This window comes from Toxotes jaculatrix, chromosome 8 (genome assembly GCF_017976425.1).
Source record: "Toxotes jaculatrix isolate fToxJac2 chromosome 8, fToxJac2.pri, whole genome shotgun sequence".
NCBI classification, from domain to species: Eukaryota; Metazoa; Chordata; class Actinopteri; family Toxotidae; genus Toxotes; species Toxotes jaculatrix.
In genome coordinates, this window is record NC_054401.1 from 9,685,750 (window position 1) to 9,704,985 (window position 19,236).

Sequence of the window (19,236 nt, forward strand, 5' to 3'; positions counted from 1 at the left end):
TCCCACTTTTCATCTATCGCCATTATCAAGTCAAACTTTTAATTTGTGTAATTCTTTGCTTAATGTCCAAATAACCGCAAGACCAATGACGTTCTCAGCTGTACACTGTGTGTGGGTCTAATTACCAAGTGCTAGCATGCTAACATTACACCTCCTAAACATCAGCATGTGGACATTGTCACTGTGATCTTGCTATGCTGATGTTAGGATTTAGTTTGAAGTATCGCAGTGCCAAAGTCCAAGTTCACTGAGACTCTGGAGACTTGTTCATTAGACAATGTTAAAAATTGGTAAAAATTAAAGAAAAAAAACCCCCAACTTAGAGTTTTAGTAAGGTATTGCAGATTAGCAATTAACTGCCAGATCAGCTTCAGTGCTCCTTGGCATAGATTTTTTTTCCCATAGGTGTTCCGCTGGATTGAGATCTTGGTGAGTATGAAGGCCACAGCATGTGATTCACACACTGTAGTTCTTATACTCCCTACATTTGTTATATTTCCACTTATTTACTCATTTTTTTCTTTGCACCCTTGTTCATGTAAGAAATAATTTTATGAGCGCTGATCCCAGTTTAGGAAGCTTCTTTGTGACGCATGATGTACTTTGCATACAAGCCACGAGAGGTGAGGTGTAATTTACATGAAAGCAAATGCTGATTTCCAGTAGAGATGGAAAATTCGAAGGACAGCCTTTGTGTATGGAAGAGGCCTTGTGAGGAAGAGCAGGGGAAGAAGGGCACAGGAACAGGCAGATTTTCTCCCAGAGATAGTTTGGTAATTAAGAAAATTAGAGTAAATTACAGGGTGGGAGGAATGGCTGGGCTGGTAATGAGGCCTGATATCTTATCATGAGAAAGAGTTGTAGGCTAAACACAAGCCAGGCCTGGTGCAAGTGAGTGCAGAAGGCAAGAGCAAGGGGAACTGACCTTAACTCAGAAACGTATGAGCTGCTGTCAATGTAACCTGACTCTTTTTGTGAGTTTGATTTTGTGTGGAGGAGGAGAATCACTGAACATCATCATAGACAACAGCCCAAAGGGGAGACTGATCTCAACCCATCACTTCCCTGTGCAGAGGAGCTTGTACTACCAGTGATCCTGAGTGCACAGAGGAAGAGCTCAAACTATGTCTTGTGGGTGAGTGTATTCAGTTTCTGAAGTGTTTACGATAAGGTAAAATAACCTCCTGTAATGTCATTTCATTTTGTTCTCACTTGTTTACAGTGTTTCTGAATGTTTTTGTCCTTGTTTTAATGTGCGCTTTGGTTTTACCTTTGCTTCTCTCCAATGTCATTGTTTACTTTTTCTGTTACTTAATTTTTCCTAAGTGTTTCTTCTTTCTGTTGTTCATTTCTACCATCACTGATGTTGACATATTCTAGTTCGAATTATCCCAAGAAATATTATCAGATTTACAAGAAACTGAGGAATAAGTCATACAGATCCAGATGTGGATCTAAAAATGTTTTATTAGCGGAGTGGTGTATAGTGCATCTTTAAACATTTTCAGTATTTCCTCAAGAATTTCAGTTCTTCAGTACCCATTATTCTCAGCATGTCAGTCAACTCTGGATGCAGATTAAGTAATTTAAAACTTTTTTTAAATTTTTTAACATGAAACCAAGTGTAGGAGTTGGTGATAAACTACATTTTCTGGGGAAAAAATGGGAATGTTTGTTCCTCCACTTCCACTGAAAAATCAAATAATATCCATAAAATCCAATGATGCCATAAAATATGCATTGCCCACAATGGCTTCTCACACCTACAAATATTAAAGGGATAGTTACCTTGGAAGTAATATGAAATATCTCATTGTCATATTGTCTCTATTGTTGACTCCTAAACAAGCCAAATGGCAGCAACTAGTTAACATAACTTTCACATTTTCCCAGACTCCAAGTGATGCTTTCAAAAAGCTGCCTGACAGTCACATATATTAAATTTACAAAGATGTAAAACAAAGAAAAGAAGAAAAACACATTCAAGAGGGAAGATTAATGCAGGTATTATTATTATTATTATTATTATTATTATTATTATTAGTATTAGTATTATTATTGTTTTACATGTTTAAGCAGGAGGGAGATAGCAGAACGTGCAGTAGAGAAACAAACCCTCGGTGTATGTGCGAGTGTGTCGTTTGCCACAGTGCTGCATTTAACCTGCAGCTTGAAAAGTGAAGCTCTGTTGCGTCAAAAGGGAAGAGAAGTTAAACCAGCGTCAACTGGCGTACATGAGAACATATGAGAAGAGGCATTAACCACGATGAGCGGCACCTGCAGTTTGCTGTGTGTGTGTGTGTGTGCGTGCGTGTGCATAGAGTGTGGGGAGGGGCTACAGTATTATATGTATATTGTGAGTTTTTCCAGTTTTGTTCTCCCCCTGCATATTTGCACCAACACCACAGAGAACAAAGTTTAAAGTTCACAGTCTAATGAGGAAGTGCTTGGCCTGAGAAAAGAACTGATATATTTAACTTAAATTCAAATATGTCCCCTCAGACCTCTTGTCGGGGGAATGTGATTTGCAAGTTAAATGTGAATTACCTGTGTTTGTTTCACTGGTTGTAAAATGATTGTCCTTGTGTTCATGACACTTATTGACATTTATTTTGTGTTTGCAGTGCAGCCAAACCTTCCTTAATAGTGTAGGTGTATGTGGATTTTTGTGCATTATGGGGAAACTGGTGTCTCCTGCAAGTTTCTACTTGCCATAACAGAGTTATTGGTGTGATAATGACACGAGTTCACAGTTGCAAATGGTTTACCGGTTCACACACACACGCACACGCATACATATATAGAGGTGGGAAGGTTGAACTGCAAATAAGGAAGTGCTTTGTGACTCTGACCTTTGTATGCTGCATAAACACACACAAAGATAGTCATACACACCTGGAAGTAAAGAACAAACAGCTAACAGTAGTAACAGACAGGTGGGCAGGCAAAGAGGAAAAGCTTTGCAGACGGCAGACTGAGAGACCAAGTGTGGGCTTGTTTGCAAAGGTGCGAGAAGCTGTAACTCGACATTTTTTGGATCTTTTTGTTCCTGCAACCAAGGTGGAATAAATGGACAGGCGGTCTCACCCATGATTCACCTCTGAATGGAACAATTTGAACCATCACGGCTGCTTTTTTTTTTTGTTGAGATCTTTATAGAAAACTAAATGACTGATCATCCGAGATCAAGTTTCCAGAGTTTAAACCTACTCAGCTCTTAATAAGGATTTTTTGCTTTTGTTGTGGTCGAGAGAGATAAAGCAAAAAAAGGTCTGTATCTGTTGGAGGAATTCTGGCCTGTCAGCTTTTTTTGGTTCCTTCTTGCTTTCACTATTTTGTGAAAGGGGACGTGAAAAGGAAGGAAGGAGAGAGCAAGCGAGAAAACGACAGAGAGGAGGGGAGAGAGACGTATACAGTCTGAGCGTCTCAGTGAGGTGTCAGTTGTTTTCAGAGGCAGCTGAGAAGAGTAAGTGTTTACATTCTTTCCTATTGGGACAGAAAAGGGTTGGATAGAGGATTGGGTGGAGGGAAGCGTAGAAGGAGAAGAGGAGGAGAGTGCAGGTAATACGAGTGGCTTAGTGAACGTGGTGTGAGACGGAGAGATGGAGTTGATAGTTTTCATTTGTGTTTGAAGGATGTTAGTGTTCAGTATGTGTGTGAAAGAGCAAAAACACGAGCATGAAAATGATCTCTCTTCTATTTAAGCTTCCTCAGCTCGTGTGAACTGAGGAAGTAGTGAGGAACAGACTGTTTCTTGATAATGTTAGAGATGAAAAAAATACTCATGTCTGCACATGTTCAGGTACAAGCGACTCTTCACAAATCATTCTCCTCTTCGGTCCCAGAAGAAGTGAAGAGACAACATGGTTCGGTGAGTCAGGCCCCCGTTGGACAATACAATGCTCCATTAGCCAACTCTGGTTGTATTCGACTCTGTTTTGTGCAAGGCGTGATGACAACTTCTCTGTTTCCATTCCTTCTTCTCTTTCTTTCCCCAGCTGTCAACCCGTCCTGCTCTGTTCCTCTATCATGTGATTTTCGTGATGTCTTGCGTGCTCTTCAGTGTCTGTTTGCTCAAGGAATATGTGTCATAAATGATGTTTTAGTTCAGCAGTTGAGTAAGAAACCCCGTTTTTCTCACCTCAGTACGCAAATTCTTTAAAGGTTCTTTACACGGTTCCTTTTGCCTCAAGTTTATTCTTGTTTGTTTCTGTGCTTATTCTTTTTAAATTGTCTTTCTCAGTCCGTTTCTTGTATAAAAGTTCTCTTGAGGTAACCCAGAGTTAAAGGGGAACCACATAGTCAAGTACAAACTCAATCTAATTGTCAAAACTAGTCCATAAACAAAACGCACCAAGCTTATCATTTGTATTACATGACAATTTAAGCTTTATATTATGCATTTTAACTTTACTGCCACAGTATAATGATGAAGAAACCTTTTCTGGTGCAGCATCACTTAAAGTGTCTTCGTCATTGGCTACACGTTGAACAATTTATGAAGATGTTTTTGCTACTACAATGAGAAATAGCCTATAGATAATTGAACATTTGGCGTTTTTTTTTGTATTGGTGGCTCCTTCAAAAACAAAAAACAAACAAAAAAAACTTATCAGTTCAGTTCAGTAGGATTTTTTAGGTGAGCTCAGAGGCTGAGCTGAGCTCCAGGAAATGATAAAATATTACATGTTTGGACTGTACTGATGCAATTGTGTTGCACGGAGTAACTCAGCTTCACAATATTGCTTAAATAGTGTTGAAGCCAGAGCTTTACTCTGTTGCAGTTGTGTAGACGTACAGTATAGTGTGAGGATTGCTGTCTATTATTTGCTCTTCCCTTAAAAGCGGGCATTTGTGTTGTTTTTGTACATTATTCTACATAGTGAATAGTAAATTAGGCCTCTGTATGTCTATAGGCAAAACTGAGTTTGCTACAGAATAAAGAACAAGCTTTATTTTAAAGAACAATGACTGCATAATGACATGTGGACTGGACTAGAAATACAATCAACATTTTGTTTCAGTATCAATTATATTATCTACAAATCAGTTATTTATTTAATCTAGAAATGTTAAACATAAAAACAAACATCACAAGTTACCAGATTTCACCTTGAAATGGGAAACAAGGAAAAATTGATAATTTTCTGTTATTCGACTACTAGTTTAATATGGTTTGTGGACAGGACGAGACTGTGATGACATGTGGCTCCTGCGGTGAAGCTACACAGGAGGTTTATTCTGTTGAATGGAAAAACTTTAATTAAACTACAGTTGTGCTCAACTATTTTGTATTTTGACTATAGAAAAACTTTAGGTTCACTGTGATCCAGTGTACTTAGCTGAATATTGTGAGGAAATGATACTTGGCGTGGACATTAGGCACACGTGTATTAATTTAGTCTTATATTTTAGCTCTTTGTGAGAAGATGGTGTCAGGTGCAGCTGAATTCATATCGAGTGTATTTTTACTGTGTATGTATGTGTGCGAATGCAGGTGGTTCCACAGAGACATCACAGGCTTGCAGGCCGAAGAAATGCTGAAGTCTCGTGGCATTCATGGCAGCTTTTTGGCTCGACCCAGCAAGAGGAACGTAGGAGATTTCTCCCTGTCTGTCAGGTAATAATGTCTGCAAATTACCCCAAACCCCTGATAAAGTTTACAAATTCCACAACTAAGAAGAAATCTTACTTTCCCTTTTTATTAAAGTATATTGGAAATCCTCCCTCATCAACTTACCAAACCGTAAAGCAGAACATACATGACAAATGTGTTAATATAGAACTTGACAGACTGTCATAGCAGATCTGTGGCTCAACTCAGGACTCTCATCTGCACTTCTTTTTCATTTATTTCCAAAATTCATCTGCTGCCTTTGAAGTTCACTGTTTATTACAAAACTGTTTTACAACCAAAAAGAGATGAGCTGAACATACAAATATTCTGTGTAGACGGAAATCAAATTTTCCACTCCTTTGTGGCTGCAATAAAATCACACCTTGCACTCATATGCACTATATTAAACTGTAGATGTGAATACTGATACTTTGATAATGTGAATCAGAGGGAATGAGAGATGAATAAAATATAACTCCACCGAGAGGATCAAATACAGACATATGTGACAAATGAAATGTCACACGCTTTCCAGTAATCTAAGTAAACATCCTGGAACCTTGGCACATTAAATTTGATGGATAACATGTTTTTGTGTTTGTGTATGAGGTTTAAGTGATGTAAAGCCTCTGCCCAGTGCCTCAGATTTTAAGATCATATTATACACGAATCACAGTACTGAACTGCAGTTAAAAGAGGTAAAAGTTGGATTTTGTACATGTAACGTATGTGATTATGCTAAACTGAGTAACAGATGTTTACAGTGTCGCTGACAGATCTTTTGAGCTAATACTTCGTAAACATAATTGGGTTACGGCCTATTTATATGCATATGCACTATACTGTGCTGTTCCTGTGGTAGTATTTCTTATGTGAGTCAGTGTGGTAATCCTGAGTTTGTGAATATATGAGATTAGTAAATTACTGATCACAGTACAGCAGTCTGTAGTTATAAGGAGTAAAAGTTCAAATCAAATTGTGTATTTTATGTCACTGAATAAATAATTACACCCATGATAAAAAAATAAAATAAATAAACAGCAGGATCTTATGCTTACAATCTCCTCCAGACTCCTAAGTCACACAGACATCTGAAACCTACACCTCAAAGCTGTGAAAAACGTTAGGAATTATGACTACTCTAAGTAAATTTAGCTTCGATTTTGCTGATGATTTATGTGTAAACCTACATTTCCCCAATGGCGATATACAATAAAATGTAGACACGTGGCACGAAAATATGAAAGGGAAAAACCAAATGCACAAAAGCACATTTCTTACTGAAGTTAAAGAAGCCAGGCAGCCAGAGAACTAATGTGTTGACTGCAGTCTTTGAATGATAGAGAACAACACATACTGAAAGTTCACATGTATGTGTCATAGAAAAACACGGTTACCCCATACAGAACATATAAAGCCTGGTTTGTGGTCGAACACTGGAAACATTTTGTGCCATCCTTTTTTCTTCTGAAGCAAAGAACGGTTGAAAGAATATTAATGTGTTTTTTAATCTTTAGTAGCTATAGAGATATTCGCTTTACTGCCACCAAGAAGGAAAACTTTGAGGGTTAGTTGGTGTGCCCTGACTGTCTTTTCTCCACAGGGTGGGCGAGACGGTGACACACATCCGGATCCAAAACACAGGGGACTTCTACGACCTGTACGGCGGGGAGAAGTTTGCCACCCTATCAGAGCTGGTGGAGTACTACACAGCAGAGAATGGCATCCTACAGGACAAGGACGGCACCGTCATCGAGCTCAAATACCCGCTCAACTGCTCCGACCCCACCACTGAGAGGTCTGTGCATTCTTATTTATGTTCATGCTGACCATGTGACCCCCTGTAGGTTAATGTGGCCCACATCATTGGCTTCTCTGAGCTGCCTCCACCTACATTCTCAGGTTAAGTGTTATAGTGTTTGGTTCGGTGGTTAGGTCAACTATAGTCAATGGTGATGAGCAGTGTTTCCTCTTACTGCTTTTTTATTTACTGAGAGTAAAAAGTGTAATTTGTAGGTCTTATATTCCATGTGGTTTTAATCTTTTCCTATGGGGGAAAGGCTTTTCATCTGAAGCCACTTTTAAATAATCTAGGTGTAATAGCATCTTTGTCAGTGTGAGTCAGTGAAAATAAACACCCACACTGCAGACAGCATTATTCTGCTTGCTCTGTCCTTTTGTACCTATTGTAGCCTCCTTCTTCTTGAACTCTTGTAACCCCTAATTTTCCCCTTGGGAATGAATTAAGTGTTATCTTATCGATGACGGCTTTCCAAACTAGTTGTATAAACCTTCTACTGTCAAACCCTGCACAAGGAAGCTCAAATATCCAAGTGAAATAACAACAAGCAAAACACATTTTTCAGCAGATGTGGATTTTCCAGTGAAGAACAGGTAACAGAACAAACCTTTACACATAAAAGTAGCTAGTGATAAATTTAGACCAAGAAACGGAAAACGGAAAAAAGTACAAATAAAATACAACATGAATAAGACAAAAATGGGACGTTTGCATTTACTTTCCTTGATGTTTCCTTCTTTATGTTTAAAATGTCTAAAATGTCTAATATCTATATTTTAAAATGAGACCAAATGTCTCAGAAATTAACATGATTATTTGTCTTTGAGATGCAAAAGAGACCCATGTCCCATGTCCAGAGTCATTTATTTTAATCATTCAGCAAATTCTGGCTCTCGTCACTCCTCCACAGTAGTGAAGAACGAAATTTGAAGCCACGAATGAACCCGTCAATGCAAGTCCAAACGTTTGTTTGGCTATACCTGGAGGTAGGAGAAATTCTGTCAGTGGCTTCCAATATTTTTGATCACTTGTTTGCAAAAAGGAGCCACTAAATAGCATCCCCACATTAAATGGAGAAAAGTACCTGCTTCGTTTTCACTACCATCAGCATCTGTGAGTATTTTCTGTTAGTTGTAATTACTACTTGCTTTGCAGGTTAAGATTTTAAATTTAACATTAGATTAAAAAATATAATTGTTGGGAGGACTGTCTCTAAAATGACAACTTTACAGGAAGAACTTTGCTGTTCTTAAAGGGCTTTTCAACTCACAGTATAGAGGATTATGTTATCGTGTCCTCAATTGATCAAAAATCTACAATTCACAAAACAGAATTTGAAAGGCTTTTAACTCAACATACGCATATGTTTCAATTTGGGGCATTTAAAATAGGAATAAGTCTCTGACCAAAGCTTTTCCACACAATGAGTTCTTTCACGTTTTACTCACATTGCTACGGAGCACATTCCTGTTGTGGCATTGCTACTTCAGATGCCTTTTTGTGTTATTTTTGTTTTTACTGATAGCGGCTACCATTTTTGCGCATCTCTGTTCGCTAAATATAGTTATGAGATAATTTTCTAACATCTCCGTCTCTGTGCACTTCGCATAACAGACTCCTCCAGGCTGCCGCTGTGAATCAGATACAAAATCTTAATCTATTTGCTGTTTGTCAAATGCAGGTTCAAAAACAGGAGCTAATATTATTGTTTTTATTCAAATCTGCCCACGTAGAACATTTGAATTCCATGACATTGCTGCTGGAGGTGGAGTTTTTCTCCCAGCTGGAAACATTGTGCTAATGTAGGCAGCTTAAAGTAGGTTAATGTCCAGCTATTAGCGATAAACTCACATAGTTCCATTCCTTTTATGAGTCAAGGAGGACACTACTTTCTATCGTGTGTGTGCAGTTGCGTGTGTGTTACTATGTACTTCACCCGAACTGGAAGCTCTACCCTCTGTGGCCCCCCCCTCCACCCTCCCCTCGTCCTTCTCTCTCTGTCAGTTGTCTAACTTCCCTTTTGTTGCTGCGGTTGGAAACTTTAAGTTTTGACACTTTTGAAAGCAATGGCCAGACCCGACTTGTCTTCCTCTATTGCACACTCCATCATGTTCTTGCTCACTCACTGTCTTCCTCATCTCAACCAGTCTCTCTCACATCTCAGCAGAGCATGATTGCACACACCTCAACAGGTCACAGTGTGGTGCAGTTTTCTTTACGTCTGTTCTTGTGTATCTGGCAGATAATCTCTTCTCAGAAAAGAGGATAAATAGCGTCTGAAGCCATGAACTTGTTTGATATCATAATATGTGTCTGATAAGGGTTGCTGATGTGACTGTAGCCAGGTTTGTTCCAACCATAAACCTCATTAAGACAACAATTTAACCACATGTGCGTGGGTAAATTGTCGTCCACTGGTACAGTCGTTTGTCAGTTATTCCTCTGCACAGGCTGCTTTAGCTTCAGCAAAATTGCATGGACACTACCTTTTTTTTTTCTCCTTGCTGCAGGTGCTTCATGCAACCTGCTGCAAACAAAAAATGTTAGGTGGGGTCAGCTTTTGTAAAAGCAGAAACTGTGATTTGACTAGTAAGTAAATCAAAGAACCAAATCATAAAAAGCATGAGAAAAAAGTATAGACAGAGTAGGTGCATGGGGTGGGGTGGGGGGGTTACGGTATGTTATCTGTAGATGTTACTAATCGAAGTTGGGGGGTGATGGTGGTGGTGGTGGTGGTGACAGTCTATAAATACCTTGTCCTCTACAGCCACGAAATCTGTCATCAGAAATTTTCCGACCACAAAGCAGGAAGTTTAGAAGAAGAAATCGAGAACTGTGCCTAAAATTAAGTCACAACCCAACCCGTCTGAGTGTGCACTCACTCATTCACACACACACTTAAACACAAGCACAGATAGAGCACAGTGGTGGACATAAATATGACCTGCCTGTAAAAACAACATCGTTACATGCTGTTTTTAGCCATCCATCGTTATGATTCTGTTTTCTATCTTCTGTCTGTCTGTTCAGTCTATCTAGACTGATGCGTGTCATTCACAGTGCAGTGACATCCCTAACGGTAGTTGCTCACATACAGTGAGTAGATGGCAGTGAAAAAAGGAGATGTTTTGTTGGTGTTTTCCAGTTTCTGTGTGCAAAAGACGTTTTTTCAATAAATGCATGTAACGGTTAAATATCTGCACGAGGCAGAAGATGTTTTTTAGTCGTGTCTCTTTGTGCAGGTCACAGCAGCCAAGATTTAGCTCAGGGCACGAATATCTTTAAAAATGTGTCACGTTGGCTGCAACATCAGTGTTTTTCTGACTCAGGTGGTACCACGGTCACCTGTCCGGGCCAAATGCAGAGAAGCTGCTCAATGCACGAGATGAGCCGGGGACCTTCCTGGTCAGAGAGTCCCTGTCCAAACCTGGGGACTTTGTCTTGTCTGTTCAGACGGACGAGAAGAACAAAACAGGAGGAAAGCGGGTGTCCCACATTAAGATAATGTGTAAGGTGGGTGTTTGTCCTTGTGTATGTGTGTGTGCATGTGTATGTGTGACCATGAGAGTGTTAAAGATAATACATGCATGAAACTAGGGGTTTAATTTTGGTCAGTCTTGTGCTTTGAATGTACAGAATTAGTCCCCGAAACAGATTCACATCACATAAAAATACAGAGGGGTATTCCCAAAGTTGTGCAGTGCCTTTTGAAATTGTTTTAAAGTCTCATTTCCCCTGTGTTGTGCAACAACAGACTGTTGCTCATATTTCAACAATGCAATTGGTCATACGCGTCAGGGCCAGATTTACTTCAAATGTTTGCCAACAGTTGTTCACAGGTGTAAAAAACAGTTTTGTTTCTACGGAAAATGTGAAACCACAAAGAATATTCTGACATTAGTGGGTCTTTGTACACTCACTGTAAATGGCTTCAAACAGTACTGACAGTACACCAGCAAGTCACGCGGCCAGCTCTCAAACTCATTTTCACAGATTGTGTCGTTCTATCATCAGTCAACATCAGGGCCTTTGCATTTTATTTTTAGCTGTGGTTGACCTCGTAGAAAACACCTTTTCATTCATCATTTAAAGAGGACCCATTGTTTTTGTGCTTTGCTGGGACGCAGAAGATTAATGTGAGATTACGAAAAGGGTCACTAAGGCCTTTTCATAAGCACGTGGCAAAGATCAGGTGAATTTGTCGACCGCACTTGGTTCCATTCTTTCACTGCAGTTTTTACTGAAGTGAAGCAACCTCTATATACGCTCATTTAAAATTTTTATGACCTATAAACTGTCATTTATTTGATCAAAACAGTCACAAAAAGAGAATTTTTGTACTGTACTGTAATAATTGCGCTATTCTGTAAGTTTCTGTTCCAAAAACCGTGTATTTCTATTTTAATTAAAGGAAATGTAAAAGAAAAAAAAAAAGTTGATACTGCAAAAGATTATTTATACTATTTTATCAAAAATATTGCTTGTTTTGTAACTTTCCTTTTACACCAGACAGTTTTGGTACAGTGTGTCCAAACTGACATGTTGTATGTTTTTGTGTGTGTCCAGAATGACATGTATACAGTGGGGGGCTCTGAGATGTTTGACACACTGACGGACCTGGTGGAGCACTACAAACGCAAGGGCATCGAGGAGATCTCTGGGAACTGGGTGCATCTCAAACAGGTAACCTGGGTTTTCTCACGGAAATGATGTCGATAAAACAGGGCACAATGTGTGGGATCTCTGAATTAAATTCCAAAGTTTAACTTTGTTCAATATATTAATACAACAAGGTGAATATCAGCGGGGTGTGAAGAACAGAAGTGGGGCCGATGTGAATTATTTTAAAAACCGAGCAGCGACGCCCACAGATAGGAAACATTACTCACATTTTGGTGTTCGTAAATGTGGCCTGACTGATGATGTTGACAATGTTGTGTTCTGCGTTCATTAGCTGGTCTTTTTCTTTTATCTCTATTATAAGATTTTTCCCCTCACTCTTTCCCTCTCTCTCTCAGCCTTATTACTCCACCAGAGTGAACGCAGCAAATATCGACAACAGAGTGAAAGAGCTGAATCAGACCACACAGCAACAGCAGGAGGCTGAAGGAGAAAAGAGCAAGGCGGGCTTCTGGGAGGAGTTTGACGTAAGATTTGACCCAGCCTTGGTTATATTTACCACCACTGGTTTTTACTATGATTGTTTATCTTTGAGGTAAGAATCACAGGATTGTCCTGTGAGAGTGGGGAAAAGGAAATTATATGTCAGACATCTTATTACAATGATCATCAGCCTTGTATGTCTCAAAACATACTTCCTTACTGTTCCCAAGTGATATAGTACCATCTTGTGGTGATGGACTACATCAACAGTGTCCCAAAGTAATTTTAGAAAGGCTTTAGATTTGTAATGTGATGATTATTTTCTCAACTAATTAGTTGAAATAGTGAAAAAGGTTGCTCATCATTTCCCGGAGCCCAAATGTCACATCTTCAAATTGCTTTTTTTGTCCGACCCAAAAATAGAACCCAAAAATATCCAGTCAGTGCTACAGAAGAGTAACAAGAAATGAAAACTGTCAGAGCCAGGAAACTGGAACTGGAAAATGTGACATTTTTGCTTAAAAAAATCACTTAATTAATCGATTAAAAAAAAACAGCCTCAGTAAGATCTTACAAGATCTTGTTTCCCTCGGTGAAGTTTTATTTGTAGTTGCACTATAAAGTAACATCTGAACTTATGTGTTGATTGCTTGTATTCTGACAGCAAAACCTGTGTACTGTCACAATATTATCATAAATACTGTACAATATTCGTATGTAGTATTGAGCTACACATCAGCGGGTATCACACAGTCATATCTCTCTCCTGCCAGGCCCTGCAAAAGTTGGAGGCAAAGGTGAAAAAGAGCAGAGAGGAGGGACAAAGACCTGAAAACAAGAGCAAAAACAGATACAAGAACATTCTTCCCTGTGAGTTTTTAATCTCGGTGGTATCATTATACTCTAAATGAATAAATCCACATTCTGATAGTGCTAACTAACTCAAACCAAACATGTTTTCCTTCTCTCCCACCACATCCTCTCTCCATCCACTTGTTTTCTCCCACAAGTCAATGACACCAGGGTCATTCTGCAGGACACTGATCCTAACGTTGTGGGTTCAGATTACATCAACGCCAACTATGTGAGAGTAAGTCTGCAAAGTCTCTGGCCTCGCCTCAACACAAAATGACAGCACACGAAACACAAAAGAAAACTATCAGATATTCACGTCCTCATCATACACACTGTTGTTAGTCTTCAGGCTTGTTGTGTTGATTGTGTTTGTGTATTGTTTCACTGGGTCACTCTGTGTTTGTAGAACACCCTGTGGGAGTCTGGAGATCAGAAAGTTTACATCGCCACTCAGGGTTGCCTAGCAACCACTGTCAATGATTTCTGGCAGATGGTGTGGCAGGAGAACACGAGTGTGATCGTCATGACAACACGAGAGGTTGAAAAAGGGCGGGTCAGTACATTTTGACACTTTTCCTTGTACTCATTGAGTGAGCGAGGTTGCTGCTGTTTCTAGCTACAGTTTTAATACATAACACTATATAATATTATACATAATATTTACAGTTTCAATATGGTTGGCAAAGCTGGTAAAAGGCTTCTCTGAGGATGCAATGTTGAGGAAAGTCATGAAAAAAAAAACCACACACACACACACACACACACACACAAAAACCAAAAGAGATCTGCACCCAGTTTAACAGGCTCCTCCCTGACTCGTGCCCCATCCCCACCAAGTTTGGTGCAAATCAGTTCAGTACTACTGAAAACATACCCTCCTTGGTGGAGACGATCATAGTTGACTTGACTTTTGTAAAATTCAGTGGAGTTTGTTTGAGTTTACTTATTGCCATTAACAACAAATATTAGGAATTTGGTAACATACCCATTACAAAATCATCATATATTAAAATACCATGAACATAAAAGAAATGTGGGAGAGGTTACAATTAACCTAAACGTCAAATAGTCAAAAGTCAAATAACCTAAACATATTTAAAATTCACAAACTATTGTAAATAATTACAACCACACCTAAAAACACAATGCACAGAGGTTTCTTGGACATGAGGTGGAGCTTTCAGATGAGGTTGGAATTTATTCGAGTATGTCTTTATTTTTGTACAGAACAAATGTGTGCCATACTGGCCGGAACTTCACAGCTCCAAGGAGATGGGGTGCTACGTGGTGACCTGTGAGTCAGAGCGAGAAGCTGCTGATTATAAAGTTCGGGTTTTGGAGATTGCTCTTGCGGACAAGGTAACCTCCAAACACCAGCCTCCGACCTCACTGCACTCACTCATCTCTGTGGATGTGGCTGATATTAAAGTACAATTCACTGATTTATTTCCACCTTATTTTTTTCTCTTTGACAGCCAAAACAATCTCGTCAAGTGTGGCACTACCAGTACCTCAGCTGGCCTGACCATGGCGTCCCTCAGGAGCCAGGCGCCGTCCTCAGCTTCCTCACTCAAGTGAACTCTAAACAGGCTGAATATCCCAATTCTGGACCTATGATCATCCACTGCAGGTATTGAACAGATAGAATGCTACCAGGTATTGGAGACCCCGTGTGAAGACTGAGCTGAATGTACCAGGGATCACAGGGTTCTTGTGATCAACGTGCATAAAAGTTAGAGGCTCAAACTCAAACTGTGGAGGTCTGTTTTCCTTGATCTTTTAAATCGGTTATTTCTCAGTTCCCAAGAAGCCGATGATGCATTTGGAGTTTCAAAACTTTTGCAGGACAGAACAATAGGTTTTCCAGAGGGAGGCTTTGTCAAATGTTGGCTCAATCCCTCAAACTTTAAATGTGTGATGTGCTGGAACTTCTAGAATTTTTCCTTACTTGTGCAGTGTTTAGAAAAAAAAAAATCACAGCTCTTAAGTTTACCAGGCGCAGGTTTCATAATCATAAGTTAGGTGATAATACTTATAAGTTGAAGATTAAAATGATCATATTTTCAGGATTAAGATTAGTAGTAGTCGAACAAAAGGTTTTGAGTCAACTGACAGTTTATCCTTTTGGAATTTTCCCAGTGTGATGTGTTGGATACTGAGGCCCTTTGTGCTTTTTTAAAAAACTTGTTGGTAAAATGATTATATGGCTCTTATGTAAGTATTTTGGTATGTAAGTATGCTAACAAAGCTGCACAGCAGTGATAAGATGTTCCATACTTCCCCTTCACACAGCAGTTCCCAACATTTTTGACATGTAGTGCTTTAAATCGAGGTAATATTACGAATATGACCAAACCACAGGTTGCATACTGTTTGTCTGAATTGCAAGTTTAGTGATGTTTATAAGTTTTTAAGGGCCTGAAGAGCTAAAGCTCTTTAGTGTTTTACAATAAAAAAGCAGAGATGCTTACTCTATTTTTAATCAGTTCACAACCCCTCAGATTTATCTCGTGCCCCCGGGGAGAGTCCTCATCCTCAAGGGGCAGAGGGAGGAACCCTTGCACTACTACTATCATGGTTTCAAGTCCATCTCTTAACTGCCAGTCCCTGCAAATTAAAAATGATTCTAAACATGTTCAATGCAGCCGACCCTTAAGCTCAAGAACAAACTGATGAATGTAGATTTGGTGCTTTGCAACGAAAAAAAAATTCCCCCAGAGATTTACTTTCCTTAGGGATTTAGAGTTTAGCACAGCTTCACAGAGCTGCTAGCATAGCTGTAGACTTGTGTTTTTTTTAGTACAGTTAATGATGTTCAGTTTTTGTTTAAATGCATCTTGTTTCGATTGATGGAAAGATATATTAACTTCATTTGTTCTTTGTGCAGTGCTGGAATTGGTCGGACAGGCACCATTTTGGTGATTGACATGATCATCGACACCATTGACACGCTGGGTAAAAAAAAAAAAAATGTTTGAAAGAAATCAACCCCAAAAAACCCATTCAAAATTACTGAAATTTATTAGAATTTATTGTTATACTGTCTCCATCCAGTGCTTTCCTGTCTCACTTCCTTTTTCTCCGTAGGTCTGGATTGTGATCTTGACATCCCGAAATACATCCAGATGGTGCGGGAGCAGCGCTCTGGTATGGTCCAGACAGAGGCCCAGTACAAGTTCATCTACCTGGCTGTGTCTGAGTACATACAGACCACCAAAGCCAAAGACAGCGCCTCCATGGTGAGCAACAGGGACAGAAAAACCAGGAAAAAATAAAAAATATATATGTATGTATATGTGTGTGTGTGTGTGTCTCTAGGCCTTTGCACTTTTGACTGCTGGTCTATACACCAGAGCTGACTAGTTCAATGCCAACAGACTGATACGTTATCAGACAGTGGCTTGTGAAAGATGAACATTGACCCTGAGAAAGAAAACATTCATTCACAGAGACTAGACCAGTCGCATGATCTCTCTCTGTGTTTGGGTAATTCTGTATCGGTCATATCTGAACCGTCTCTGTTTTTCCCTTCCCCAGGAAGCCGAGACGGAGTATGGAAATCTGCAACTCAAACACCAACAAGTGAACAGGAAGCCCTCAAAGTGAGTGAGAGTGCATGTGTGTTTCTGTGTGTGCACGTGAATTGGATGCCCCAATACATTCACATCGCTCCTCTAGATCTCACACTGCCGTCCTACTTTCTTTTAAAAACCATGACTTAGTTACCAGCCTCATGTCAGCAGTTTCTGGAGGAAGAGCTGAGCTGCACAGTCTTGTTTTGAATAGAGAATGAGCCATGTGTGGAGGATGCATTGTGATTTCAGCTCCACATTTTACTTATAGAATATTGTTTTCCATAAAACACACGCTGTTTGTTGTCTAGTTTACTTTTGCAGCTGGAAAATTAACCCCTTGGTATAATTTGATTAATGTGCCTCAGCAACTGGTGGAGGTAGAGCGGTTACCAGCAAGGTGGCTCAATTTTTTTTTTAGTGTTGGTGAGTATTGGAGGATGAAACCAGCCATTGTTTTCCTTACATGCATCAAGCTGTCCAGGCTAACTGACAGTCAGATTCAACCCGAGCTTCTGTTTTTCTTTGTTTCATTTGTGATTCTCAGCTCCAGTACCAGTGATGGTCACCTCTATTTAGAGAAGAACATACATTCTTTTTCTGTTGGGATTAAAGAGTCACTCCCGTGAATTAGGGTTGAGTTATGCTTGATCAGTTAGTAGTTAGTACAAAGTGTTGTTGAAATTCTAACAGTTTATAGATGCTCTGAACGGGGGAATGAAAAAGCTTGCTATCGTAGAGAGTGATGCAGACATTATTTACATATGGGCATAATGGTGCACATGCTCAGATAGGAAGATATTAATATTGCTGCACTCAGAAATAGTTTTTGCTTTCCCACTTCTGCATAGCTGACATTCACTGCCCCTGTGTGAAGTGGGTGTGAATGTTGTCTTTCATAAAGGTTTGGAAATGCTCAGATACTAGATGCATCAATCAAGAAAACTGAACTTCACGTGTAAAATCAGTAATGGGTCACAGAGGTTAAAAAAAAAAAAAAAAAGATAGACAACAGACATTTTTTACAGTGTACAAACAAATTCAAGACACTCCTCTTGTCTCTGTTTTATTGTCTGAATAATGTTTCTGTGACCTCTGGGCCTGGGAGCCACTCACATATAAAGTAGACAATGTTCTAATTAACCAATTAGGAAAGATAAAACAGCACACATACACTGGATAATTCAGCCCAAAACACTGTAAACTTTGACCCACTTGGAGCTCTGAATAGTTGGCTGCCAGCTTTGAGTGATTGATTCATGGTTGGTTGGTCTGTTTAAATCGTTCTCATGCAGCAGCCCTGTTCATTAACCTCTCCACTGTCTATGATTCACAGGTCTTTGTCTAATCAGTGTTAGCTGGTTAATATAAATACACCCTTGAATTGCTAAGGAAATTGCTGATCAGATTTTTTTTTTTAATTTTCAGAAACCAGGATGATGTTTACGAGAATCTGTCAAAAGGAAAGAAGGATGTGAAGAAGTCAAAGTCAGATAAGAAAAGTGGCTCAGTGAGAAAAAGATAGAAGAGACTAAGGAGGTTGATCAAAGTATGTTGTGTTATTATATTTATGCAGGCACTCTTTTACTAAAGAAGTCTTTTACTAAAGACCTTATACAAAATAAATTTAAGGTTTAAAAATAGAGACGAAATGACCCGTTGACATCTCAAATGACACATGAAAGCTTGGTTATTAAAAATAAAGGCAGAACATGTGTATACACTTGTGTAACAGTTTCTTCATTTTAGTTATTTTTTTGAACAGACACCATAATCTTTATGGGATCTGACACTGATAGGAGCTACTTTTAATCACCTGTTTGATGTAACAGGTCTTTACCACTGTTTTTTCAGCAGCAAATTTTATCCACTCTAATGTTAATCTTCTGTACTCTGTGTAAAGGTATACATTTAATATATGTGCCATTGCACCACCAATAACACATTTTTGGTTTGTTTTAGTTTTAGATTGAACTGTACTTGAATTATACTTGTGATTGCTCCCCTTCTCCCTTCCCTAACAAATAACCCCGTGAGGCACATGCATAGATCTCAGGCAATAGTCCAGCAAAGTTTTAGAAAAGCACAAAACATATGGAATAAATATGGAATAAAACATGGAACACTTTACTTTTCCTTGAAGTCCAGGAATTTTAATTCATCATTATTTCTCCTCTAATACCTGCACTGCTTTTTGCCCATGCACATTTGTACTCACACAGTGACCTGCTCTCACTCCCAAACTGATGAACAGGTCTCATAACAAGAACAGCAGGCAGCCTGATGCT

The 19,236-nt window shown here is 39.2% G+C and overlaps 1 protein-coding gene across 4 annotated transcripts; it reads left to right on the forward strand.

Moving 5' to 3' along the window:
• The first annotated feature begins 922 nt into the window (after nt 1-922).
• On the forward strand, nt 923-18,669 carry ptpn6 (protein tyrosine phosphatase non-receptor type 6). Of its 4 annotated transcripts, none has more exons than XM_041044219.1 (16): nt 2,892-3,561; nt 3,803-3,871; nt 5,498-5,620; nt 7,221-7,415; nt 10,748-10,931; nt 11,985-12,101; nt 12,437-12,565; nt 13,295-13,391; nt 13,532-13,611; nt 13,783-13,929; nt 14,604-14,735; nt 14,852-15,006; nt 16,264-16,331; nt 16,464-16,615; nt 16,914-16,978; nt 18,377-18,669. In XM_041044219.1, exons 2-16 carry the CDS (start codon nt 3,864-3,866, stop codon nt 18,471-18,473), a joined length of 1,749 nt encoding a protein of 582 aa, XP_040900153.1. In that variant the 5' UTR covers nt 2,892-3,561; nt 3,803-3,863; the 3' UTR covers nt 18,474-18,669. The 4 variants fall into 4 exon arrangements, with proteins under 4 accessions (XP_040900155.1, XP_040900151.1, XP_040900153.1 ...); XM_041044218.1 differs by having other exon boundaries at nt 2,892-3,466; XM_041044221.1 differs by lacking the exons at nt 2,892-3,561; nt 3,803-3,871 and adding an exon at nt 923-1,135 and having other exon boundaries at nt 16,914-16,982.
• Nucleotides 18,670-19,236: the final 567 nt, after the last annotated feature.